At 42.3% G+C, this 27,622-nt stretch overlaps 1 protein-coding gene across 6 annotated transcripts in view; it reads right to left on the minus strand.

The window, feature by feature from the left end:
* The window catches only part of magi1b (membrane associated guanylate kinase, WW and PDZ domain containing 1b), a 167,811-nt gene extending 143,061 nt beyond the window's left edge, over positions 1-24,750 (minus strand). For 4 of the 6 annotated variants that reach the window (XM_050037298.1, XM_050037297.1, XM_050037299.1 and 1 more), the window contains exon 1: positions 23,923-24,750. In XM_050037298.1, coding sequence (XP_049893255.1) covers positions 23,923-24,220 — 298 coding nt within the window. In that variant the 5' untranslated portion in view covers positions 24,221-24,750. The remainder of the gene's footprint in view (positions 1-23,922) is intronic. The other 2 variants (XM_050037300.1, XM_050037303.1) reach the window with 1 other exon arrangement.
* Positions 24,751-27,622: the final 2,872 nt, after the last annotated feature.

The raw sequence follows: 27,622 nt of genomic DNA on the forward strand, positions 1-27,622 counted from the left end.
AGAAATGCTTTATGCTTTATGCATACATGTACACCTGATCTCTCCCTGCCACTGCTCCTGTCCATTATTAGCATGCTGCCATTGAAAGGCATGGTGGTATTTGTGAGAAAAAGAACGCAATAACAACAATGACACACCTCGCGCCTAAACAGGAAATGAGAGTGATTTGTGGCTGCTGATTATTGGCACAGTCCACTTTGGGCTGATTAGACAGTGGGACTGGCGGGGCACGTCCATTCCTCCTGACATGAAATATGGAGGTAATATCTGCTGCCTTCTGTTGGAGGATCCCGACAGCTTAATGATTCAGCCAGCGATGTCAGACAAACACACACAGACACAAACACACACTCACACACCAAGACACACACATGGAATATACAGCACCCCATCCACCCCTGCATTACTGCTGTCAAATAAAAACATATTACGTTTTTTCTGAGTTCAAGTGAAGCAAATTTATTGTGGCATTTATGTCTCTGTCAAACACTGTGAATATCAATACTATTAATTTTCAAAAACACATCGTTCTCCTCCCACAGTCTGAAAACATGTCATCATTTCTTTTTTAAATAGCAAAAAATTCCATACAACCACTAACACCTTGCTGTCAAGTGCCTCAACTCTTCTCCCATTATCACCACTGCCATCATCCCCCATCCATGGCCTTGCTCTGACCTTGTTCTCATTCATGGTTCACCTGCTGTGTGTCAGAAAAACGTGACGGCATCACTTGAACAATGTCAACACAGCCACTGTTTAGTGTGGGAACGCAAAGAAAGCCAGGCACCCACAGCCCGGAGAGGAGGAGCCACACGAGGTGACACTGACCTGGGACGGAGCAACACGCCTGGGGCCAAATGCCCAGGGGGTGGTGGATCTTCATTTTCCCTCTGGGAGAAGAAGTATGAAGAATAAATGAGAGCGAGGGAGAAGTTTAAGAAGCGAGGGATTGAAACGGGAGAACAGCAGTAGCATTAGACTGGGTCTACCCACATGTGATGTAATTGGATTCCTGGCAATATGGGCTTGGGGGAAAAGGATGGAGGACAAGAGGAGGTGACTGAAACGGAGGGAGAATGAGGGAGATGAGATGAGAGGAGGAGGGGTGCAGAGCGACAGGGAAGAGGATTGATTTCGGTTTGAACGCTGGAATGAGTCTCAGGGGAGGGGAGGGAAGGGGCTTGGTTGGTGCAAAAGCCCCGGCAGTTTTCTCCTCAGCTCCTCGGGGCTCCTTCGACTCTGTAAGGCCGTGTCAAGCCAACCGCGGTCGCTGGAAGAAACTACACACACCCAGATTTTATGGCCCACAACGTATTCTCTTCTATCAGAGAGGGAGAAAAAGAGATCCCCAGAGAGAGAAAGCGAAAGAGAGTAAAATGAAGTTAGGATGGGTGTGAGCTAAAATGCTAATGAGAGCGAAATGAGGTAATTTCTTCTGGTTCTTCTGGTTCCCACGACTCAAGGCGGAGACCCTCGTAATCTGCGCTTGTCATTCTACTTTATGCAATAACCAAAAATTTACTTGCATATAAAATAAATCCAACCACAGAAGGAGAGGCTGCTATAGTGTGCCATCTCAGACTGATGAGTGCACTGCAGCATCAGAGGAGCTGGCCTGGTCTGTGCAACTGAAGCCAAGCATGAAAACACAGGCAGTAACTCACTTAGGATCTTTAGCTTCATGAGATCCTATTATTGTACTGCTGTTTGCAATCTACATGTCATATTAATGCTAACAGATGTTGTTAGTTTGCAGTTGGAACAGCTGGAGGAAGACAACTTGGCCAGGTGAACAGATCATCATCCGTTAAAGCTAGACCGATCGGTCGGGCAGGAATCTTAAGTGTTTGGCTCAAATTTCAAAACAAACACAGACCCTCTGTTTTACAAGATAATGTACGTGAGTGAATAACACGAACACATCCTACACCTCAGTCAGACCTACATTGTCCTCTGCCTGTCATTCATCCCGCTGTAAACTGACTGATGGCTCAGTGGTTGACCTAGGCTGTGGTGCTGAGCGCTCTTTCCACAGTCAGGTAGACAGAAATACCTCCCTGTACAGCTGGCGCTTAGCAGGGCAGAAACAAGTCAGAGAAACAGACCAGATGAGCAGGTACACACACACACACACACACTATAAAAACACAGATCTAGCCTCTCGTCCTGTGTCTGCTCTAATTCATTCATCTGAGCGTCAGGCAGATGGGAAATGTGTAGCAGGGTCGCTGTGTGTGTGTCTGTGTGTGTCTGTGTGTGCGCCTTCTAGCTGCCAAAGAGAGTGAGTGGAGGTTAAGCCAGGATCACGGTTTGGATGGGCGATTCCTCCGACATTTATGGCGCCACGTTTAGACGCACAGCACTGAACCTCCTAAATATAAGTTGGTTACATTTCTGCCTTACAGAGGTCCCTGACACTGTGAACTATGACCGCCTAATGGAAAGAAAAATCTACAATGATTACACCAAATTAGCCAGCATGGCTAGATCTGCAGACTTTAAATAACCCTCTTCCATTAAGAACAATGACATGTAGCCAAGGCACGAGTTAACGACAAAAACATTGCCTAGGGTTGACATTTCAGGAGCAAACAGTAGCTGAAAACAGACCCACTGCTGACTCACATCCAACAAAGACACAATCGCCTGTGGAAAACGGTATCAAAATATAAAGGCGGTCTATGTTTAGAGCGACAATACAAAGTCACTTTTATGACCTTGTTTGTGCCTTTTGGCGCACAATGATTTGGGCAACAGTAAGAGCTGTATTTAGACCACACACAAGCATGTATGCCAGGGCAGGGTTGCCAGCACACACACACACACACACACACACACACACACACACACACAGGCCGTGTGGTCAAGAGTCTGGATACTTAGAGAACAAAGCAACGCTTTTTTCCTCTGCTCTCTTTTTACAATGTGGAGCAAAGCTATGACATCATTTGTTTAAAACTGCGTACAAATATAACTACCTTCCCACAGCAACAGTTTTCCTGTGGAAAGATTAATGCTTCGTTCCCATATTTCTCTGCTGCCATTCATCTCCCTAAAGTAAACTTAGGATTCACATACATCCTGCAGGGTACATTATGTGTACATTAAGTAAGCCTTGTTATATTTATCTTTTCATAAATAATTTCAATTGTTTGCCCTCAATAAAAAAATTCCCTCCGTTTTATCGAAAATGGTTACGAACATCAATATTTTCAAGTTACTGTATAATGACAAAACTACTAAATGTCACAAACGCTACAGTATTAGCTTCAGCGATAATCACATCTCACTGCTAAAGCTCAATAAAATATTGTACATGTATAATGACTGAAATAAGTCACAATCAGACACTTTGTCATGCTAATCCTTCGGCCACCTCTCTTCTGCGTGCCGTAGATTAGTAGAAGCTGGGACTGAGGAGCAGCCAGCCTATAGCTTATCTGACAGGGCAAAGGTGCAGGGGAGCACTGATGAATCCACTTCCTAGAGATCTCTGGAGAAACTACACGTTTCTGTTCTCAACTGAGAGGACTGGAAGGAGAGTCTGATTACGCTAGAAAATCTGAATGAAGTAGTGGAAGGTTGCATTTGCTCCTCTAAAGCTCATTTGAATTTAGGGCTGCAAATAAAAATTCATTTTGTTATCATTTTATCTTCTGTTGTTTCTTTTGTTTGCTTGGTCTATCAAACATAAGAAAACAGTGAAAAATAGGGCTGGGCAATATATCAATGTTTTATCAAGGTCAGTGTTTTCCTGGTTTTAAAGGCTGCATTACAGTAAATTGATGTAATTTTCTCAACTTACCAGACTGGTCTAGCTGTTCTACTATTTATATTTACCCACTTAGTCATTATATCCACATTACTGATGATTATTGTTCAGAAATCTCATTATGTAAATATTTTGTGTTGAAGTTTTTGGTCAATATATTGTGTTATTTGATTTTCAGCCCTAGTGAAAAATACGCATTGGAATTTCTATGAGCCCAAGGCACCGTCAACAACTGTCTTGTTTTGTCTGACAAAAGTCTAAAAGCCCAAATATTGATTTATTATAATGTAAGACAAATTCTCACGTTTGAGAATATGGGACTAATAAATGTTTGGCATTTTTGCTTAAAAAAATACTTAAACGATAAATTGATTATTAAAATAGTTACAGATGAATGCTTGATCAATGAAATGACTAATCGTTCCAGCATTGTTTGGATTAATAACAAGGTAGAGGGATGGAAAAACTCTATTTCACCAAAAAATCTGAATGCTTGGTTTGATTGTTTAATTATTAACAAATGTTTAGACAAGACCGTTTGAACTCCAGGATATGATAACTATGTTACTGTACTGTGACCCTGCCAGTGAATGGATTCTGTATTTCATATCCATGTTTAACAAAATAACACGTGTCCGGCACACCACCGAGTGGCTCAACTCCAACCAGATGTGGACAACAATGCTGTTGTACCTCTACGTCTGTGCAGAGAGACAGCAGGAATGTGGTCTGTCCGTACTCAGACAGCTAAACAAAGTTATCTGCCTGCAACATCATGAGACTAAAAGCTTCTCCTCTCCCCACCACTGTTTATCTACCGCTTTCCAAGTCTGTGTGTGTGTGTGTGTGTGTGTGTGTGTGTGTGTGTGTGTGTGTGTGTCTGGGAAGATTTTATTTAGTAATCAGCCAAGCCCCTGGAGATGACCGGCGCCTTGGGATTTAGGACCCCGTTGCCATGACAACCAAAAGGTCACCTGACACCAATCACCTCGGACATGATGTTTACACTCTCGAGATGAACAGAGGGGATAAGGGTGAAGGGATAGAGAGCGCTCAAGTGTGGCATTTAACCAGGGTAAAGACACATCGGCGCGATCCGCAGAGGGACAATCAATCTCTTTTAAGTGCCAGCTACAGTGAGGATGCACGTCTGACACTTTAAACTGGCCGAGACAATTCAAATATTGCGTCCGGAGAGGCTTCAGTGGCTCTGGGGAATTTGCATTTGAGTTGCGCGGGGAGAATTTGCATTTACCAGTGAGGAAACAAGGGCCCAGTAAACAAACAGAGACGTTCGTGGGCGTGGTCAAACTTCAGGAAGCACAGCAGCTTCTGATCTCTTATCTTTATTCCGCTCTCATGATCCATTCTGCTACCAAGCGCCGCCCAACACTGACAGGTGCAGCGGAGGTATGCTGTAGTTTCACCCCGACCTGTCCAACTGGATCGGCAAGTGTTGACACACACATACACACACACGTAAGAAGAGATGACATAACTGCTTTCCCAACTGATTAGTCACTTTCTGATCATTAACATGACCAACAACTGATTCAGAAAATTGCATCCCTATCAATGAATATACCTTTGCGTCACACACGTCCACACCTACCAATTAAGACGTGCTACTTCACCCTACAGCGTCTGTCTGCTCCTGTGGCTGTCACCATGCAGGCAACTCAACTCCAACCATTCACTCATTCATTTTTCCATATGTCACCTTCTGTTATAAACAACTCATAGAGTGCCTGACACTGGCATGTTCTTGTGCTGTCAACTGACAACAAACCAGAGACATGACGATAGACAGCCGAACTGCCCCAACTGGCTGTATTGGATTCCAACCATTCCAACCAAAAGGACAATGAACTGACTGGGGCCGCGCAGAGCTAATAAACACAGACTCACTGGCAGCATGGGTGGGGTCTTTTCACTGCAGGTTACTGTTTGTCTTACATCCTCTGGAAGACTAAATGGAAAATGCGGGAGCTCAGATTCTTCTAGAAAAAAAAAAACATTTCAGGAATGTAGAAACTGTGTTGACACTCAAGGAATATTGATAGTGTAACATGAAAAAAGTTCATATAGGTTCTTATTATTCATGGTCTAACTTTGATTTTGAGGGCAGTCTTGATCTACATTTTTAAACAACAGTTCCAATAATGTGAAGGGCTTTGATGGATGTAAACAGGAAATACTATCTTGCCCTGGAGTTAGTTTGGTGTTGACTGCAACTTGAGACATTTTTTGCCTATATTTGTTTACATTTTGGCAAAGTGGGACCATTAAAAGTATGCCAAATGAGCTCTTAGCAGCTCCTGTTTGACATGTACCCATGCATGTACAGACAGTTATCTCTGGATTACTTTGATACTGAAGAAAACATAAAAACATGATGATTCCCAGGCAAGTTCTGTAGTGATAATGACTGTTGTTTTTATGATTTCTAAGTAGATTTATGGACTTTAATATGTAGACATCTGAGATAATGATATCCTACAAAGGCGAACTCACACTAAATTTAAAAATATGTGTGTCATGTCAGTGTGTTCAGATTTAACAGAGTTGTAATGTCAAGGAGCACGGATTTTGAAACATAGATGCCTCATGTCTCTCTTTGTCTCCGCAAAAATGCCAAAGTATCTGCAAATGTCAGACGCCGAATGCAAAGCAATGCAACTTCATGTACAGCTGTTGGTTTGTAATGGCACTCTGCACTTGTTTTTGGGTTGTTTTTTCCATGTATGTGAAACAAATTAAATAAGAAATAAGAAATTGCCCAGGCCAATATCTTGGCTGATATTAGTTTACTGCAGTCATATCTCTATCAGTGTATATGTCAGCTGATAAGTAAGAAGAAACTGCAGTAGAGAAATGCTACCACGCATGGAGAGACGACTTAAGCTAGACGGATAAACTGCCCAGGCCGACATATCAGCTGATATCAGCTTATTGCAGATGCTATTGGTGTGTGTTTGCCAATAAGTAACTGAAAATATCACTGCAGAAATGACAAACAAAGTTTAAGGAAATTAAGAAACAGCTTCACCAAACACATGTTCGACAAATACATAAATAAATCTAAAGGATAATATCAAGATTGTTGGTTTATGTTATGTGTCCGATTTTAAAAAAGATACCACAAGGTGCCCACTACCTCACATGGTAGAGCAGGCACCCCATGTACAAAGGCCATGTCCTTACCGCAGCAGCCACGTTTCGATTCAAACCCTGGCCCTTTGCTGCATGTCATCCCTTCTCACACTAAGGCTTTCCTATCTAATAAAGGCAAGATGCCAAAAAGATTTTTAAAACTCCTAAATATCAGTATCAGTAACAGCCTCAAAATCCTGCATTAGTCGACTATAAAGCAGAGTGTGTTGATGCAAGATACATTTCAGGGGACTAACAATAAGTTCAGTCTTTTTAACACTGACAATTTCACAGTGGCCATGCAGGGAGAAACACTCACTCTTGATATTCAGTGGTTTAGGGTAACTGTGCCTTTAAGTGTTCTGAGGACATGAGTCAGATAGACCAATGAGACTCATTGTGGTTTAATGACTTGAACATGAATAATAAACCAAACAAGTCTACGACTCACATCATTTTATTATCATTAAACAGACTAACAGATGGCAGGAGTCGGATTTCAGATGATGACCCTGTGATTAGCAGTCACCAGTTGACAAGTTTTATCAACACAAATCTGATTGGCTCGTTCATATTTGAACACTGAGGATGAAACACACCTCCTGCAAAACGTTTCAATACACCAAGACCTGTTAGACTACTCAGCATGTTCTCAATTTCCCCACAGTGTCACAACCATGTCCCAGACTCTGCTCTCCAAAGCAGGAAATGTCCAGCGTACCTCTGCACCTCACCCAGAACAAAGAGCGTGGTGGACAGAGCCAACACAATGGACTGAGGAAGTGACACACAGGAATTAGAGTGGGAGCAGCCGAGAGTCAGAGATAGTGAGAATGAATCTAAAGGAAAGCTGAACAACAACAAAAAACCCCCTTCAGAGAGGAGACAAGAACTCGACAGCGGAGCTCAGTAACATATGACAATGCTGAAAATTACTCCTCTTATCACAGTCATTCCCTCTCCAGTTTTCCAGCTGCTTTCTGTGATAACATTGTTTAAAAAGTGTGTGGTGCTTTCAGTGGCCCTTGAGACTCTTGGGACCAACAACAACTCAACACTTGTAATAAACTCCCCTCTCACAACAACAGTATCTCCAGCTGTGAGGAGACAACTGAAAGCAGGCCCGTCATGTGCACGGCTAAAAAAAAAAACCCGCAGTCAGTGTGACAGAAAGAGTGTACTACTTGTCCACTGTGACTCAGCAAGCAACTAGGCCACAATCCAGTTCCAGCTGTCCCCTTATCAGCCCATTTACATCAAGAAGAATAGAAATCAACCGCCCCTGAAAAGAAACAGTGTGTCTGCGAGCGCTCGGGTCCTAAGAGCCCCACAGGGAAATTAGATTTCTTGTCTAATTTATGAGCTCTGGAGCCCAGTAGAGCTTGAGGTCATGAAGGGACGTCCGCGTTCGACAGCAATCTTCTGCCTATTTGCGCCAATGAGTTTTTAAGAAAATAGGTGATTCTCAATGTGTTAAACAGATTGGTGCAATACATCACCGGCACAGGAACTGTCATTTCATGGCAAGGTGCATCGAGCGGGAACATCAAAGAGAGAGAAGGAGCAGGGGGAGAGGAGGTCTGAGAGAGAGGGAGAGATCATATAAAAAGGCGTGCTGATGTTGCACATTCCTTTTACAATGATGCAGTTGGCTGGGCCAGGGAGATTCAATTCACAAGCAGGGAGAAAGATGCATTCTGTTCGGCCATCAGCGTGCCCCTCACTCGCCGCACACATTGGGATTTGATGGGCTTTCTGCAGTCACAGTTGTATAAACTATCCCAATCTTATCTGTCGCACTCACAAATGATGTCAGGTAGGCACGTATAGGGCTGAAAAAGTAAGAGTGTGTGCTGAGGATATGGATTCATCAGAGGTGGAACATTTCAGACAAGCTGATAACAGACCAGGTGAGAATTCTTAACTTTTTTTAACGTTTCCTATGGAAATAAATGACATTAACTCTGAATCGCATTTAAGTGATTGTGCTAAACTTCCCCAAGGTCTTTGGAACATTGTGTCTTCCCATAAATCCAGCAGAGAGAAGAGTTTTGGGCAAGGTGCAGCAGCATTTGCTTGACTACAAGCCATACCGGGGCCTATAAAATAACTGTCGGTGACACACAGCAGACACCTGAGAGACTAAAATACTAATCTTGGCCAGCTCCAGCTATGTAAACAGAGCATTCCTGAACAGTGCAGAGTGCAGAGAAGAAGCAGGAGTGTGTGCATGTGTGTGTGTGTGTGTGTGTGTGTGTGTGTGTGTGTGTGTGTGTGTGTGTGTCCCTGCATGCAAACTTAGAGGGAAAAAATTGCAAGCAATAAGCTTACACGTTTATCCAAAGGGCATGGATTATGGATTTAACTTTACATGCAAGTGTATGTCTGCCCATGTGTGTGTGTGTGTGTGTGTACATCTAAAGCTGCAATGATAGCAGTGTGGCATTACCAAGTGACAAATGGAATTCAGACCCAGCCCACACAATCCTGCTCATTTGACCCAACACACAGCTAAAAAAATCACATGATGCCCACATGAAAGTCTTGTAAATAGCATCAACAGTATGCTATGTGTGGTAAACCTCAGCTTGTCAAAGCCTCCATCAAGGCCGATGACAGACAGTCGACGTGCTGCTGAGCGGTCATTAGATAAACTGAAAATACAGGCGTGATGACAAAGCCTGCAGAGTCTGTGTCAACTCATAATCCTGCTGTATGGCACTATTTCCATATGGGTATCAGATTAGGCTCGTCACGGTGAGCTCAACTAGCGGTGACACTTGGTCCACAAGCCCACACCAGTGCACCTTTGCCTTGAACATGCAAGAACACTGTGGAGTGGGAGATGTGATTTCAGATAGATTAGGGTGCTGGTTTGGCTACCAAAAACACACACAACTGCTCCAGTCTGATAGTACAGCCTGTCTAAATAGTCAAGTCTAAGTTCTTCTGAGGCCTGTGTGTTACTTTAATTACAACTACAAAGTCAAGAGTGGCTGGGGTTGGAATTTGTTTACCACATTTATGTGAGAAATGGGTGTTTCTGCTTAAAAAAAATTAAATCTTGAGAATAAAGCCAAGCTTGTCTGTCTCATAACATTTGTTCACTGGAGCACAGAGAAGCAATTTAAATTAGCTACGCCACTATTCTATGGTGTCGAGTCTATATAAGATCAGAGAAGGAAAGAAACTAGACTGGTTACATAAAAAAATATCCTATCCAACAAAACTGTAACCACCTAAAGGAATACTTAGTGAAGCCACAACAGATTAGAAATGAGTCAGTGAGTGCAACACAGTCAAGGCCCAATTAAAGGTGTACTTCACTCTCCAAATGAAAATGTGTATATCAATTACTCACACCATGTTATGTTTAATTTGTGAAGAAAACATTTTTCTCAGATGCCTACAGTGGCAAAGTGTCTCCAAACATAGAAAATCCTTGATGAATTGAAGTCATAGGGGGCCAAGTTAACAACAGAAATCCTATATCAAAAAGTTCATATTTTGCAGTATAATCCAAGTCTCATTTATCCAGTCTTATGCTCAGTACTTCCCAAACAGACAGCCATCTGCAACAAGGAACTGAACTGAAAGTTAATCTCATTTATGTCCTTTTCAAAGCCAGACTCAATTGACAAAAACAGTAATTTTATCTCGCTGAACTCAAGAGCTGCTGGTCTACTACTGCCTCCATCGATAGTTTCTGTTATTGTGTGTCTTTGTTGAACCCAAACTAACCCTTTAAAATATCAAAGTCACATAATACCACAAACTAACTAATTGAGGAAGCGGTAGACCAGCAGCTCCCATGTTGGGGAGGTAAAATATCTGTTTTTGTCAATGGGGTCTTTTAAGAGACAGAAATAGGTTTCACTTTCACAAAGGGCTGTCTGTTTGGGAAGTACTGGATAAATGAGACTGGGATGATACTGCACAAGTTGTGTGAGAGTTTGTAAACTGATGTTTTGAACATAGACCCCTATGACTTACATTCATCAAGAATTTTCTTTCGTTTTTTGAGTATTTGCTCACCAGAGGCATGCGAGAAAAATAAATTTTTCCTCACAAATTCAAAGTAACACATGGTGAGTAATTGATTTACAAATTATTATTTTGTGGGTGAAGTGCTCCTTTAATCTTGTCTACTGGCAGCAGATTCTAAAGTGGTTAAGTCTGGCGTCCCATACCTTTGGCTGGTATGTCACATGTGTAATATGAGTTCTTGAATTATGAATGCAAATGGACTTCTTTCTTGTAAGTTCAGCTTTCATCAGAAGACTGCACTAATTCTACTTTATAGTAAATACTGTTGGAGGGAGTTTGAATCTAAAGTGGATTTAACTTAATGTCAAATTCATTGAGGATGGAGACGTGAGGGGCCGGTGGCAAAATAAGAGAGTCATGGTGGTGGTGTACAATATCTTCTTCTTAAAGGAGGAGGATTATCATAATCATGTGAAAATGAGTAGTCAGTGTGTGAAAATTTACATATAGAGAAAACTGCTGTAATACTAGCTTAAACTTTTAAGATCACAGCTATCACCGGGCACATTTACCAGCTCTGATTAGAAGGAAAAACGGGCAATGGCTGCACTGCTGCCAGGCTGACTGACAGAGAGAACCTTGAGTCAGTATTATTACAGTATACAGTATTATTTACATTAAATTTCTCTCTTGTTTTTAATGTCTGTGAATGTTTGTGTTCAGGCTGGATATGTGGAACCCAGTCTGAACTTATAGGGACCCTGTAAAGTTAGAGAACAGACAGAGGGGGTGGTCAGCTGCTGACACTGACATATAGAGGGGTAGTGGAGTTGTCACATAAACAGCCATCACTTCAGGAGACCCGACATTAACATCTGTGACTGATGCCAACAGTGAAGAGAGGAGGTGGACACCAGTGACCTCTTAATTAAGACTCAATCCTTTCCCTGTCTTTGCTAATTAGTCTCTGCTTGTCTAATTAAGATTCTATCGGAAAAGCTGTCACATTTTCCTCACTGTACTGGTTTAATGGAGCTTGTGCTGCAAATGATGAGTGCTACTGCTTGTGAACAATGAGGACAAAGTTTCTCTCTTGTTGAACACATACAGTATATGTGCTGACCTTTAAGCGTTCATGTGCATACTGACCTTTATGTTACACTATCAGACGCACAAACGCACACAGTGGGACGGCGTGATTTTGTGCTGCCATGGTGCTACTAAATAATCAAAGCTGCAAAGCCGTCCCAGAGCTGAACTGTGCTTTTTAAGGCGGTTTGCAACCGCTTAGAGTAGAAAATTTGCTAATTATTTGTCTCAGTTCGACTTCCAAGAACATTTAATTGTGTTTAATCCCAGTTACTATGACCAAACAATCACATTTGGCCCACATTATCCATTTCAGTCATTATGGAGGCGTAGGTTTGCCTGCATTCTTACTGTTTTGCCCTAAAAAGCTCTTCCAAAAGTCAATTTAACTTACAAATTACAGCCTGTTTTAATTTTTGGAGACAAGATGCCGAGATCTGAACCAATTCTGCTTTCACCGAACCCTAAATTTTCTCAGAAAGGTCAGCAGCAATATTTAACTGAAACCATGTGGATTACAAAAACTGACATTACTGTAGCCTAAAATAATAAACCCTGCCTTGACAATGCTAAATATGCAACATGAACATTAAGTTATACAAAGAACTATTCTTCTCCCACTTTGGCCTCCAGCTCACCTCTTTTGTTCTCCTCTGGCACAATGAGTATACACTACTCCTCCTTCTTATTTCAGCACAATCTGTTAAAACCTGACTTAAAAAAGTCACGTTCTGCATTTTCTATTGACCAAAGAATCTGTTGTGTGGGGTCTGCAGCATGTATGGAATCGTTTAGTGTGTGCACCGCTAAGTTGAAGAGCCATGAAACTACTGGAAACAACAGACTTTAATGTGAGTGGTACAGGGATCTGTGGTGATGGAGTCATGCGGTGAGTGCCCGGCCTTAGGGTACGCACAAGCGCAGCTGATGCATCACGCAGAGCCACGCAGTCCGACACGGGGGATATCAGACCGTCGCGATAGCCGTTAAGACACAGTGTCACTTGGCCCCTAGCTGCTAAGCACTCTGAGGCCACCTGCGAAGCTGATGACACAACCATATCTCCCCTGTCATCATAAGAGATTACCGAAGCCATTTGGTGTCCTGAAGGCTTCCAGCTAACCGCAGCACACACATGCTTTCTCAATCAAGGATGCCTCAGTGCTGGTCACCGTCGCACAGGCTGATATTTCCAGATGGAGGAACTGCAGGCACCTTTTTAACAGTCGTTTATGTAAAAACTGTGCATACACAAGGAGATCACATTCACAAATACGTTTTAGATTTCATAAACATTGCTTGCCAGGTCATTTTTGTGACAGCACAGCGGCTTCCTAAATTAATAGCAATTCACTGATGTTTTCTCAGGAGGAGTAAAGGAATAGTTCAACATTTTGGAAAATGAACATATTCACTTTCATATAACAATTTACCATTTAATGAGAGATTATATGCTGGACTAAGGGGCCGTACACATGCAGCATTATTTGCGCCCTCAAATTCATTGTCTTCAATGTAGATGCGCCAGAACACTGTTGCCGAGTTCAACTTTTGGAACACAGCAGTGCGCACCACATGTCATGTGACAAGGAACAACCAATCACAACAGACACGTCGCATGGATGATAGGCCTACACACTTATAAAAAGCACCAGGAAGAAGATCAGCTCTGCACTCAGGATTTCAGGTAAATAGGCTTTGATATGGTGCTTGTTAAGGTTGCTGGCTCAAAAAAAAAAGGCACAAAGTAGTGCCCGACCTAGCGTTTTCCAGGTGGTTACAGACGCGGCATGTGTACGGCCCCTATTTATTGGCTTTAAGCAGTCACTACCTGTCCTACTGGTTGCCAGGCAACTGCTCTGGGGCCAACAGTCTGTGTAAAATGGCAAATTGTTGTTTTTATGCTTTAGTTTTCATACAGAATGAGATATATTGTGTTAATAAGGGAGCTTTACCTGTGCCGGTATAGTAGACAGATTTTGTTACCTTTGGACAGAGCTCGTTGTTTCACTGTTTTTATGCTATGCTAAGCTAAGCTAACTAGCTGCTAACCCCAGCTGCATTTATCGTACAGACATGAGCTCAGAATCTATCTTTGCATCAAACTCTTCCTGATTACGTGTGCATCAATTACTAAAACACGTCAAGGAAGAACACCACCGCTGCTGGTTCACCAAGAGATACTTCATAACACAAGTCAGTGGTCATTCCCTTCACCACAAACCTTAACACATGTTACCAATATGTCTTCCTTACTTCAACTCGTTCTCAGCTAATTCTTTTTACCCATAATCCAGCACACTCTCCCTTCACCGTGACTGCCACCCACGTAAAGCCGTCTTCAATGCTTTGCTGCACACACCATCATCCATAACTGCTGTGAAGTGACCTGTTGGAACCATTCTTTTCATTAGGACTTAAGCAGGAAAAGGACAGGGTGGGGGACTCCGTCAGAGTGGGCTGTAGTCACAATTCCCATACTCGGTCGACAATGAGTGCGGAGAGAATAGATGAAGACTTGAGAAGGGAGAGAGATAAAGAGAGCAGACGAGATGAATAGAGCGAGGAAAGATGAGGAGGAGGAGGAGGAATAAGGCAGTGTGGTTCAACGAGGCATTGTTGTGTGCCGCATAACTGCCATTGCAAGGAGACCCCGGGAGTTTGGGGCCTGTGTGTGTGTGTGTGTGTATGTGTGTGTGCGCGCTCACTGTCGCGGACAAACAGACAGACTCGTGTCTAAATCCTCTTAATCAGGGCTAGACTATTCTACTAAACCTGTAGATACTCCCTTGTTTTGTCTGCGTGTGCACATGAATGTGCGTGAGTAAGCCTCCCAAAGACTTTACATTAATGGGATTTGTGTAAACAGACCCCAAAGGCCTCAACCAGAACGTAATTAAAGGTAAAGAAAAGAAGGACGCAGACTGGGGAAGAAAGGCCTTAATATCTCGAGGAGCCTGAGAGATAAAGTATAGATTTTTGCGGGTGCAACCACGACTAGAAAGATAACAAGCTGACGATTAGCTTTAACGACACCACATTAACTCCATGTAAGCTTCCATGTGTCTTTCTACTATCTTGTGTCTATTATTCTGCAACATGAGTTAAAAATGCACATGCACTTAAGTCTTAGTGCAGAAGTCCCTGCTGAATTAAAAAATAAAAAACCCTCAACTTTTCAAGAGACTGGCAGCATTTCTTTCCGGCACATCCACTTCGGTCTAGTCTCGGCCATATTAATGATGCCCACAGCCAGTACCAATCCCATCACTTTGCTTCTTCGTCTGCCCGCTGCAGGCACAACCACATCTCATCTGAGTTTAACTGCAGCAGAGCTGACAGAAAGACTTGGCCATGTTGGCCTGTCTGGCATGCAAACACGCACAAATACATGCACACACACACATACCACAACAATCTGCAGGCATATGATCCCATTCTTGACTTAACGCATGACACAGAACAGAGCTGCCTATGCTCAAACACTGTAAAGACTGTGTGCACAGTGAGGGCTGGCAGAGAGGCTGTGAAGCGTCAGTGCACTTCTGAAGTGGTTGGTGTCTCGGTACAATATTTCACCTCTCAGCTACTGACTACCACATATACTGTTAAAAGGGGGGCAGCCGTGGTTCTGACTGAACAACAGGCTTTAAACCTGAGACAGTTTTGGTGCTGTACAGATTGAGCAGCAACTTAACACGCCCACCTTACAAATTCAAAAAATGCATTCGAAGACAGACAAAGACATTGGTTCAGAGCCGTTTGAACTGCCATCTTAGCTTAGCAAGGCAGTGACTTAGCTTAGTGACAATCACAGGATAGTAGCCTGGTAAGACCATCCTGATGACGGGCTGGTCCAGGGCAGTGGTTTTCAAAATTTGCCAAAGGGTAAGCAAAAATCTCGAGGCACATCTGTATTTAAATCAGTGCACAATCACTTCTAAAACATGTGTTATCACTCTTATCATGACATAAGACAATAAAAATAAGGAATAATAAGACACCCTCGAGAAAAAAACAAAAACAAAGGAGATATAACTTCTGTTCTAATGACCAGTGGGGCAGGGTTGACGGTGCGATTAAGTAACCACATGTAATTTACTAACTCAAAAAGCTGGATTTATTGTTGCTTCTTAAAGGACCTGTATGCGACATTCAGAACATCAATACAGCAGCAAACGGCCATTTGCTATGTAAAGATAGTGAAGAGATGCTGTCCTGAGCAGAGAATGAGGTCATACTACCTGTGTGTGTGTGTGTTACAACTGAGCTTCTCTGTCCAATGTTGTGGTAGCCAGTCCAGCTGGGCGTGCATGTTAGGGCATGTGAGTCCCTGTGTTGTATCCCACTGGCTAGCTAATCCCCACCGCTCTGCACTGGTTATATCGGGATGGCTGGGGTGCGAAAGCATAGCACCCGCCCTCTGGTTTCACCCCAGGTAACAATGGTAGCTCTGTCAGCACTGTTGCCCTTGTTAGCACCTTTAGCTGCTGGCCACCAGCTCAGCCACCTCCATGTTGATAACTGTGTGCAGACAGTCTGAATCAGATTCTCAATCATAGATATGCTCTGAATGCTGCATACTGGTCTTTTAAGCAGCTGAAACAACGTGCATATTTTCAGGATCTTAATGCTAAGTCTTCGATTAAGACGCTCACCTGCTCCAAGATTGAAGGTTAATGTTGCTAACACCGAGCATCATCGTACCTCCCAGCTGGGGGATTATGCTAACCAAGCGCTCAGACTGACAGTGTGGGAATACGTGAACGCCTTTTGAGTAGATTTGTCAACTCATTCTACACTTTGGCTAGGTTAACAGATACCTAAGGTACTGAACCAAAGCTGACTGATATTGAGCTTAGGGATTTAATTTCCCTCCCTGTGTGTTCTGACACTCAGAAGGAGCTCAGCTTTTCATGGTTAGGGTTATAGCTATAAAACAAATAGCAGCCTCTTTAGACATCTTTGCAGAGGCTTCGATTTCCAGTTAGTAAAGGTCATTCACAAAAACAGCAATTCATAATGTCATGTACTCAACTAGTGTCCAAAGATCTAACAAACAGTTTCTCTTTGTTCTAATCAGGACTCTCTTCAGGAACTTTCATCGACCGTGTCTAAATCTTAACACAATTCTCAGAAATACACACTCCTCTGCTGTGCATGTACACAATTTGAGGACACTGGATAAGAGCAGTCTTCAAAGGGAAGGGAAGGGAACTGCCTCTCTGCCTTCCCCCGCCCTACCAAACTCACTATCGTAAATTAGTTGGCCTTTCTCTTCCTCTGACAGAGTGTGTAACTGCAAGTGCCAAGTGTGACCAATTCCCATTCACACTCAATGCAACAACCCTCACTTGAGCTAATTAGGAAAAGAAAGACCATTCTTCAGCAAACAAGAGAAAAGGCTGCGCACATGTGCATATGTACCTCTTTAGTGGGATTACAAAAAGCGCTGCATTAGTGAGGCAGCATTTCATGGTCTATTTAGTTGGTAACTGAGTGTCCCTTCACTGTATTTAAGTGTACAGCTTAAGCTGAGCACCGACACACATAAACACAAATTCAGCTCAAAGTAGGCAAGATGCTTATACTGTACACATGTGACTTCTCCCTTTTGCTCACTCTCCTACACACACGCACACACACACTCGCATAGACATAAACACACACCCTTAAAATTGAAGCCAGAGATCTTTCCTAAAGCCTGCTATGAGGGAGGAAGTGAAGTCGTTCCACCGCTGTCAGAAAATACAAAGGTGGAAGAACGGTTGGGGCGAGGAGGGGTGTCCAACTTCCTGCTGAGAGAAAGGAAATAAACACTTCCATATGCAATGCCTGCCAGAAACACTCACACATACACACAGGACGCTCCGAGTTAATGCAGTAACACCGCGTTGTAAATTTGAGCAGCCCTGGTTAGCAACTCGCACCAGCATTATGAAAGGGAGAATATTTTCTGCTTCCATAAATTTATAGCTGGTGAAGCCCTCGTTCATTACACCAGCTCTGTAATATAATGCAGCTTGGGAAGAAATACACTCTTCCGAAGCTTGTAGTTCCTCAGTTCCAGATTGGTGTGGGAGGGCGACGGTTAGTTTTACGTGAAGGGGATTCAAATTTCTAGGGCATGTGTGTGAGAGCGTGGTCACATGCAGCAAATCCTGCAGGGCGACCCACACACACAGCATGCCTCCTGCCTGGGGAAACCCGTGAACTCTGGGCCACTGTGCCATTTTTCATGTCCACAAAGCGCACACGCATTCACACACACACATGTGTGATACAATGCTTTTGAAGAGCTTTGTGTGCTACAGTCCTTGATGGTACCAACATACACACACTCCTAAACCTTAAACTTAATTACAGCTCTAATCTTGAACACACTAACCCGACATCAAAGAGCGAGCTGTGGTGAAGGCCGACTGTTGCGTCGACCAAAAAGCTGCACTTAAACACAGTACACAAACTACAACCAATGGCCAACTAGCATGCAAGTTCTGCGCCTGCGTGAGAGGATATAACTCTCCAGGCCAGCAGGTGGCAGTTTCTGTATTCGCTAGTCAAAAAGGGAAACTGGAAGAACTTGCACTGCAGATATACAAACCGTTGTAAGGATACATGGAACAAAGCAGCGTTTGGCAACCATTTTAACACCAATTGGTCATTCCGGTGATTCCTGTTGTCTTGCTACAGTACGCTAGCTTGGACTTCCACCAGTGTTCACCAAAAAGCACCTGCCTGTTACCGCAGCTGTGGAGCGTCGCGGCAGCAGCTGCTTTTAAAACGCTTTGCATTTAGGGGGAACACTCTTGCAGGTGTGCAGTTGTCAGGGAGGTTACTGCACTGCGGTGCAAAAGCAGCTTTAGATCATAATAGCCGCCATCTTTCTGTCTGCGTGAAAAATAAGCACAAGAGCACACACACATACACACTATCATAGACGTTCCCCTGATTATTAACACACCCGACATGTGTACTAACACCAGAGAGAGCATGACACTAATCTGCTCTCAATCTGAAACCTCTCTGTTGTGATAGTGTGTTTGTACAAGCGTGTGTTTGTGCACCACTGTGTGTGTTATCCATAGTGTTACACACTGATGGTTTTGCATATGTGGACCACTGGAGCTGCATTAGGCTATTAAAAGGGTGAGGAATGAGAGTGCATGTCTGTGTTTGTATGTAATAGTCCATAATTACATAATCCAGTTATTTTCCCACAGCTTCTGCCCGATCAATACACAGTGAAGTGGACTCCTCGTGGCTCGGGCTCAGCAGCACTGCACAGGGTGTGTGTGAACTCTGCAGTGAATTGTGTGTGTCCTGTACTTTTTCACTGATACCCAAGGTAAACAATACAATCTCTGCAGCATAACTGGTTACTGCCTTTTATCAGCTCAGACTGGAAGTGCCACTGTGCGTGTGTGTATGTGTGCACGCACCAGTGTGTGCTAACCGGGCTGAATAGAGTGCTGAAGGTCCCAATCTGACACTTTTCAACACGTCTCTTTATACGGTTGGCAGTCGACAGCAGCGAATGCTTTGTAAAGATCAGAGAGCCAAGACGCTGCAGCAGCACCTCTCCACACATCCCACTTGATTAAAGTGAGAAAATGGCACAAGCTCCGGGTAAAATTGGGTCACTTAGATTTTACAGATGGCCCTTGTTGCCAAGCATATTTTCCCAATTAAGGCTGATTAGGGAGGGGAAATTCCCAGACAGCGTGAATTATTAAAAACTTGAAATGGAATCTGGTCATGTGACGTTGTATGGCGGTGACACCCGACATCCCCAGATGGGTCCTGGAAAAAAGGGGGGAAACTGAGAGCCCTGAGACTTCTGATTGGTTCAAAGTGAGAAAAGAGTTTCCTCCTTTTGTCTGAAGTCACTACAAACTGCAAAAAGGGACGGGGGATGCATAATCAAAACTGGCAGTGTCACAAGACCCGAATTCACACTTGTGATTCCCTCAAAGTATTAACATGAGCGCTGATTAACATGACCAGATAGTTTCCGTTTACAAGCTCCACAAAAAGACAGAGACAGGAAACTTTTGAAAAAGATGTCCAACACTCGGCACTGTGATTAGTTCACTGCTTTTTTCTCCTGCAGCAAGACTTTTATCAGAACACACTGCAGTTACTGAATGGGAGAAGGTGAGCTACCAGCAGCACCTGGCACAGTTACGAATCACCAGGAAGCTACTAAACAATACCTGCACTTTCATACTGATTTAAAGCCTCTACATGATTTAACCGCTCAGGTGCTTTCACTTATTTTGCCAAATTAGACTTCCTCTCAGGACTGTGTGGAAGTTTACAGATTAAAATAACTGACATCTTCCTACCTGTCCTGTTAGTTTTGTGGCATTAGTCAAAGCAGGACAGCACACACCTTCATTATTACTAAGGCCTTTCTCACAGAGGTCATTTAAACCTGTGACAGGAAGGAAAGCACAGGTGTAAACAGCACCATTAATGACGGGGATGCTATTTTGCCTGCTGGCTCACTGTCACGCATCACTGGGACAACTGAATAAAACAGAGCCATTGTTAATGTTATTAGGAACACCTGTGCTATTCCTACCATGACATGTCCTTATGGCCTACTGTATAAACAGCGTAGCTCCGCCCATCTTTGACCTAATGCAGCCTTCAAATGGGGTCATAATTATCGAGTTCACAAAAAGAGTCCATGTGAAATTTTCTAAAATTTTTGGTTAATATATTTAGGGCTGCAACTAACGATTATTTTCATTGTCGATTTAGCTGTCGATTATTTCTTCGATTAGTCGACTAATCATTTTATCGAAAAATGTGTTAAAATGTTGAAAAATGTCAGTCTGTCTCTCCCAAACCTCAAAATTATGTCATCTAATGTCTTGTTTCGTACTCACACCAAAGGGTTTTAGTTCACCGTCATGGGAGAGTGTGTAAAGCTGCCAATATTTCAACATAAGAAGCTGCAATAAGAGTATTTTGGGGTACTTTTATAGTACTTTTCTATGAAAAATGACTCAAACCGATTAGTCGATTACTAAAATAGTTACCGATTATTTTAATAGTTGATTAGTCATCGATTAGTCGATTAATCGTTGCAGCCCTAAATATATTATAATTTTAGTAATATAGAGGATCTTTTTTGGTAATTTATATGTTAAAGGAAAATGTTGATTTCCCAACAGCCTCATCTTTTTCCTCTGTTATCATGACTTTGCATTTCCTGCATGCCATTACTTGCTCGCTTGCTTGCTAAATTGTTAGCCTTAAATGGCTTCTAGACTAGTGGTTCCCAGCTGGTGGGTCGTGGTTCAAAAGTGGGTCGTACGTCAATTCTTAATGGATCCCAAGTGACTCAGGAATGTGTCAAGTTTTTAAAAAAAAAAAAACCACTTTATTTTGAAGTGCCATTTCCTGCTTTGGGGCGCCTTGTGGCTCAGAGGTAGAGTGGGTCATCCACCAACTGGGAGATTAGAGGTTCGATCCCCGGCTCCTCCAGTCTCGTGTCGAAGTATCCTTGAGCAAGATACTGAACCCCAAATTGCTCCTGATGTCGATTCCATCAGTGTGTGAATGAGTTAAAAACTGAGTGGCAGGTGGCACCTTGTATGGTAGCTTGGCCACCAGTGTATGAATGTGTGTGTGTGAATGGGTGAATGTGACTCGTAGTGTAAAAATCGCTTTTGAGTGGTCGGACTTAATGACCAGAAAGACAAATGCAGGTCCGTTACCATTTACTTTAGAGTGAATGACTAACGGACAACTACTTAGCAGAGACAGCAAACTAGCTCGACAACAAGGGCAAACGCAAGTACGACACTGAATATATCAAACTGCGTGGACCTTGAAGTAAGGACTGTGGGTAAATCTGGACCCTGTGGCTAGACAGCATTAATATTAATATTAGCTAATGTTGCCGTTGCCTAGCAGCAGTGTTCTCACGACTTAACCACTTGAATCCCACGCACATTGGGGTTCTTGACTAATACATTGTAAATTTAGTCATATCGAGTTTTTCTTTGTAGTTTTATGTTACGTCTGAGGAAAACGTTGATATTCTAATCGGTCTAATCTTGCTCCTCTGTCATTATGCCTTTGCATTTTCTGCATTATGTTACCCGCTCACTAACCAACTTGTTAGCCTAGGTGGCTCCTAGATGCAGAAGTCACTGTTGCCTACCAACGGTGTTCTCATGACACTAAACACCTGAGCGCCAATTATTTTGTGTACACAACTTCCCCCATCGTAACCACGAGCTCACAAGTTCCGTTTGAAGGCACCATAAGTAGATGTGTAATTAGCCAATAAGTGAAAACACCTGTGAGCAGCACTTTATTTAACTTTAGTTTGTTCTGTTTGTGCTCATACTTAACTAAGGCTGATGCAAAGTTTTACAATTCAAAGTATTTTGAGCTGTGTGACATATAATAGGTGCTACATGGAGAATTCTTTGAAATAAATGAAAGGTCTGAAGCCTTTCATTCTAAACAAAGATGACGTCGGGTGATTTGAGAGGTAAACAAAACCACAATCGGAAAGCAGGAACTCATCAGAGCTGGACCACGTTTTCCATTAGCCTTGATGCTCCCCATCCCAGAGAGGATATTAACATTGAAGGTTTTCTATATTCTATATGTTTTGTGCCAAAGTGATGTTAAAGTGGCACAAACTGTAACATGCAAGTTGAGGCTACCCAACTTTCTCATAATTGCAATACTCTACTGAAATTAACGCAGTAGTTCTTTGATGCTAAATTCCACATGTAACACCTTTCAAAAAGCAAGATGCCACCTCTGAGCGGACCCGACCAATATTGCTGCCAGCGTTCACAGGTTCTAAATATGTGAAATTGTCCTTGAAGAGTTGCTGCTCTTTTGTCTGTCTCTGCAGGAAGTCAGTGTGGCCCAGGCTGGCTCTGAGCATCCCTTCAGCAGTCTGCTTCGCCACGCTGGGAGCCTGTCAGAGAGGCTCAATGTCAAACTGCCCAGCCCTGCTGAGTCAAGCGGACCATGAACTAGCCAGACCAGCCACACTGGCCTGATGTTCGCATTTCTCTCAGGTGAATGATGTTCCCATTCCTGTTGGGTGCTGGAGAAGTGTCGCCTGTCTAGCCTGTTTGAGCACTGTACTGATACTGCAACAGCCCTAACACTGGCTTTGCTGATCATCTGCTTGTTTAGTGCCTTTATACATTTATGATCACTACTTTATTATAATGTGCCTAGCTCACTCAAAATAAAGGATAATTGATGCTTGCACATGCTTATGTATTCCTACAAGCCTCCTACATGATGTCACTACTAAGCTAAATTCTCCTTCAGGTAATAGGATGAGCGTCAACCCTAAGGATATGACTATTGAACTGTGTTGAATAGTTTCTTAACATATGAGCCTTTTCAAACAGTTGGTAAAGAGTCAGAACAAAAAGGGAGGCTGAACAAACAATATCTGAGAACCTGTGTTGTTTCAATCCCCCTGGGCCCGACAGGTGGCATTTTTTCAAACGTGGAAAAAACTACACGCCAAATTCCGTTCAAAAATATGTCAATTTAACGCGGCCTTGCTCCTCGACAGGTGTACAATATCACGACTTTTTAAAAGTTTTGCCACGCACTCTTCAGCTGGATAAACCAACACTTCCTGGAGGAACTTATTTCAACATATTACCAGCTTTGGGAATACCTGTACAACACCTCTCTGGAGGAAAAGCCAACTTAAAATTTCCATTTTGATAAACTTTTAAGTGTAACTGTACATTTTTATGTGCGCCGAATTAATGAGTACTTCCTTTTGTTTAAGGAGAGAGAAGTCTGGGACAAAAAAAATCAACCCTTGTCATTTTTAAGAACTGTGAAACAGAAAAGGGCAAAAGTTTGAATGGAGTTCTGCGTGTGCCGCAGCCTCCCCAAGTCCTTACCTTGCCTGACTGTTTTCAACCTGACGGGACCTTTGCAGTTCTTTATCACTGTCTGCACGTCGTACAAGGGTAATCCCGAGATGGAGAGGTTCTCCACCTCCAGCAGCAGTTCTCCTTCATTTACTTTTCCATTTTTGTAAACCACGGCATCCTCGTTAACTTGCCCGATGTAGGCGAACTCCCCGTTCTCCGCTCCGCCGCGCAGTGGCACGTTCAACTCACCACGGGCATCTTTAGAGATGGAGACCTCGTTCACTCTGGAGGTCCAGTGGTTTTTCTTTAGCACGGGTTTGGACATTGTGAACAGTTCCGAGCCGACACCAAAACTGGCGGGCTCTGCCACTGGGATGAGAAATAGTCACAGCAGCGATGCCTCTCACAAAGTAGACTTGTATCCGAGTGAAGCGCAGCAAACTTTCTTTCTCTTCCACTGAAACATGAGTGCCTCTGACAGTATCGTCCCACCGCTCACCCGGGGTGACAAATCAAGCCATTCCTGTGGGCTCTGAAGTCACTCCTTACTGTGTGCACATCATTCCTGTAACATCCCCGCAGTTTAATCCACCTTTATCGATGTCATCTTACATCTGCCACGGTCCCACTCACGTCTCGTGTCCACTTATTAAATCCTCTCTGTTGCTGTTTAAACTCACTTTCAGTGGTGTTTCTTTCTTTTCTCCAGTTCACGGCGGCTGCAGTCTTTCCTCTCCGTGTCCCACCGTGACTTTATCGGTGGTTGACACCGTCCTCGGCTCGTTAAACCAGGTACGACGCTCCCGTGTACTTTAGCTGAGTCTCATTCCCAGTCTGGGCTCTGCTGAGGCGCTGGGAATGTGTTGCTGTTCGTGCTGCGTTCAAGTGCCGTCGGAAGGTTTCAGCCACGCTCACATGGACGACCCAACAGCAATGTGCGTATACTTTCTGCTAAAATATGGCATTATTACTGTAATATAAGTAAAATGAGGGCGGATATTTCCCATAATCCCTGAAGTTTTGAAATATACATATGTAAACCTATTCTAAAATGTATTTATAATTTATTTATGTTTTTATTTTATTTTAATATGATATATTTTGAATCCATTTACGTATTTATTATTTCCGTTCCTTTTTCACGTGTATCATGTATAGTTCTGTACATGCAAGACCGGAAAGTGGTTATAAAAAAAAAAAAATAAAAAAAAAACTGTGTCTAGTAATCTTATGTGGGATGGGCCAAAAGAAGCATGACACTTAAATAAAAAAAATAGAATAAATAATAATAATAATAATAATAATAATAATAATAACAATAATAAATCCAATCCGAGACTCAAATATCCCCTTATTATAAAGTACATCAAATTGCAAAAACAAAAAAAACTGTGTCCAGTAATCCCATGTGTGCTGGGCAAAAAGAATCATGACACTTAAATTAAAAATAATAATAATAAATCCAATCTGAGACTCAAATAGCCTCATTATAAACTACATCAAATTGTGAAAAAAAAAACAATTCTAGTAATCCCATGTGGGATGGGCCAAAAGAAGCATGACACTTAACTTAAAAAAATATATAAATAAATAAAAAAGAATAATAAATCCAATCTGAGACTCAAATAGCCTCATCATAAACTACATCAAGTTCCTAAAAAAATTGTGTCTAGTAATCCCATGTGGGAAATCATAAATCCAATCTAAGACTAAAATAGCCTCATTATAAACTACGTCAAATTGCATATTATATAGCCTACTTTTTAACCATCTTCTGAAGCACATTCATTTACACTGTAAATGCTAATTAAATTACAGCCTAGGTTACTTAAAATGACAGCATACATATAATTTTAATAAATGCTACCACAGCTCAGACAACAATAAGTAACTTATACATCCACTGAATAGCCTACATATTTTAATCACACTATGTGATGTAAATCTAAAGAAAAGCTTTACTGAGGTCTCTCGATGCCTAATATAATGTCCTGTCGCCCAGTATTCTACATGACAAATCAATATACTACGTTTATTTTTTGCAACTCCTAAACAGTGCAACATTTACATTAATATGCAGCCCAGAGCTTAACTTGCAGAATCAGCATGGTGTTGACTTGAGACACATTTTTAGGTTTGAGTATCGGATGACGGAGTCTACAACGAGCACCTGAAGGCAGCAATATGAGCGCATGCGTGCTGCTCAGGGCCGAAAGGGCTATCTTGGCTGTACCCTTTTACATAAAAGAGCTTTTGGCTTCCCTAAATTAGAGACGGATGTTATTATGTGTTCAGTTCAGTCTGTTTAAACTATGCAACCAAAATAAACTTCTCATTTAAATTCACTTAATAAATATGAAATGTGTTGTGACGTCTTTGTCAGACATTAATGTTGCTGATATTTGTGTCTCTGTGGAGATTTTTGTCAAGGAATTGTCATGATTTCAGCTGATACCCAAAGACAATGTTATTCATACTTGGGTTGGCAGTTCTGAGTGAAATGCTGATGTGATAATGACCAAGCAGACAATGGTTACACCTGTGATCGAGCCTGACAGGATTCCTGCATTTCAGGCTAGACTGGTGGTTCATTGTGTTTTCATGTGTGGGTGAAACCTCCCCTCTGTGTGTGTTTGGCCTTGACACAGAAACATCAACAGAATTTGTTGAATCCCTGACATCATACTCATATTTTGTGAATCAGAGAAGCTGCAGAAGGATTTGGACTCCAGCAATGTAATTCTGTATCTGCTAAGAAGAACCACTTGTTGGCAACATCATCAGTTTACAGTCAGTATCATTATCATTACAACTATCACCCATTTTCTCAACTGTTCAAGTGATGGGGGAAAGAGACGATTGGTGAGTAATGAATAGAATGAGAGAAAGAAAAAAGAGTAGGCCATAATTGTAAAGCATATTTATGATCTAAGAAATGATGAATGCAAGATAATAAAGACACTGATATAGACGGACAATCATCTAGACAGCTGGCTAAGACAGCAGAGATGAATACGCTGCTTGATGGGATCAGATGGGCCAGGCCTCTCACCTTGGGAACAGCAGATGAGCTTTTCTCAACCTAAAAATAACAGTGAAAGTACTCCTGGTCTCCTGGGAGGAAAAACCATTGGCCTGGATGGGACGGGAAATAGTAAGTGCACTTTTAAGATGAAAAAGTACAACAATCTTCATCAGCTGCTCATACATAAAATGCATCTTTAATATTGTGTTCAGTTCATTGCAGTTCCCTCCGAGGGAAATACTATTTGCAGACGATTGATGAACAATAAACATTAATATAGAAAAGTACTTAAAACATAACCCAGGACACAAGCGTCATAAATTATGAACATCTTCTTCATTTATCTAAAAAGCACCATTAAACTAAACAGCACTAACACTGCATTTCTAACTATCCTATGAAAAATACATTAACCAGAGGTAAGCTATTAAATAGTACAAGAAACGAAAGAGCTCCAGTCCTAGTGGGAGTTATCCTTCAGTGGTTTCAACCTTCTGATAAAAGGAAAAACAACTTAGTGTGGGGGAAGCCAATGATGGACATATCTGCCACAACTCATCTCATGATCTGATGAGGAGCAAGAATCAGGCGTACTAGTTTCCCATACAGTAAAGTTAGTTTTATTTTATTGTCTTTAAGCATGCTAGTGGCTTTAGTCCAGACATATCTCATCAACTGTTGGATGAATTGCCATTACATTTT

This window comes from Epinephelus moara, chromosome 24, assembly GCF_006386435.1.
Source record: "Epinephelus moara isolate mb chromosome 24, YSFRI_EMoa_1.0, whole genome shotgun sequence".
Taxonomy (NCBI): Eukaryota; Metazoa; Chordata; class Actinopteri; order Perciformes; family Serranidae; genus Epinephelus; species Epinephelus moara.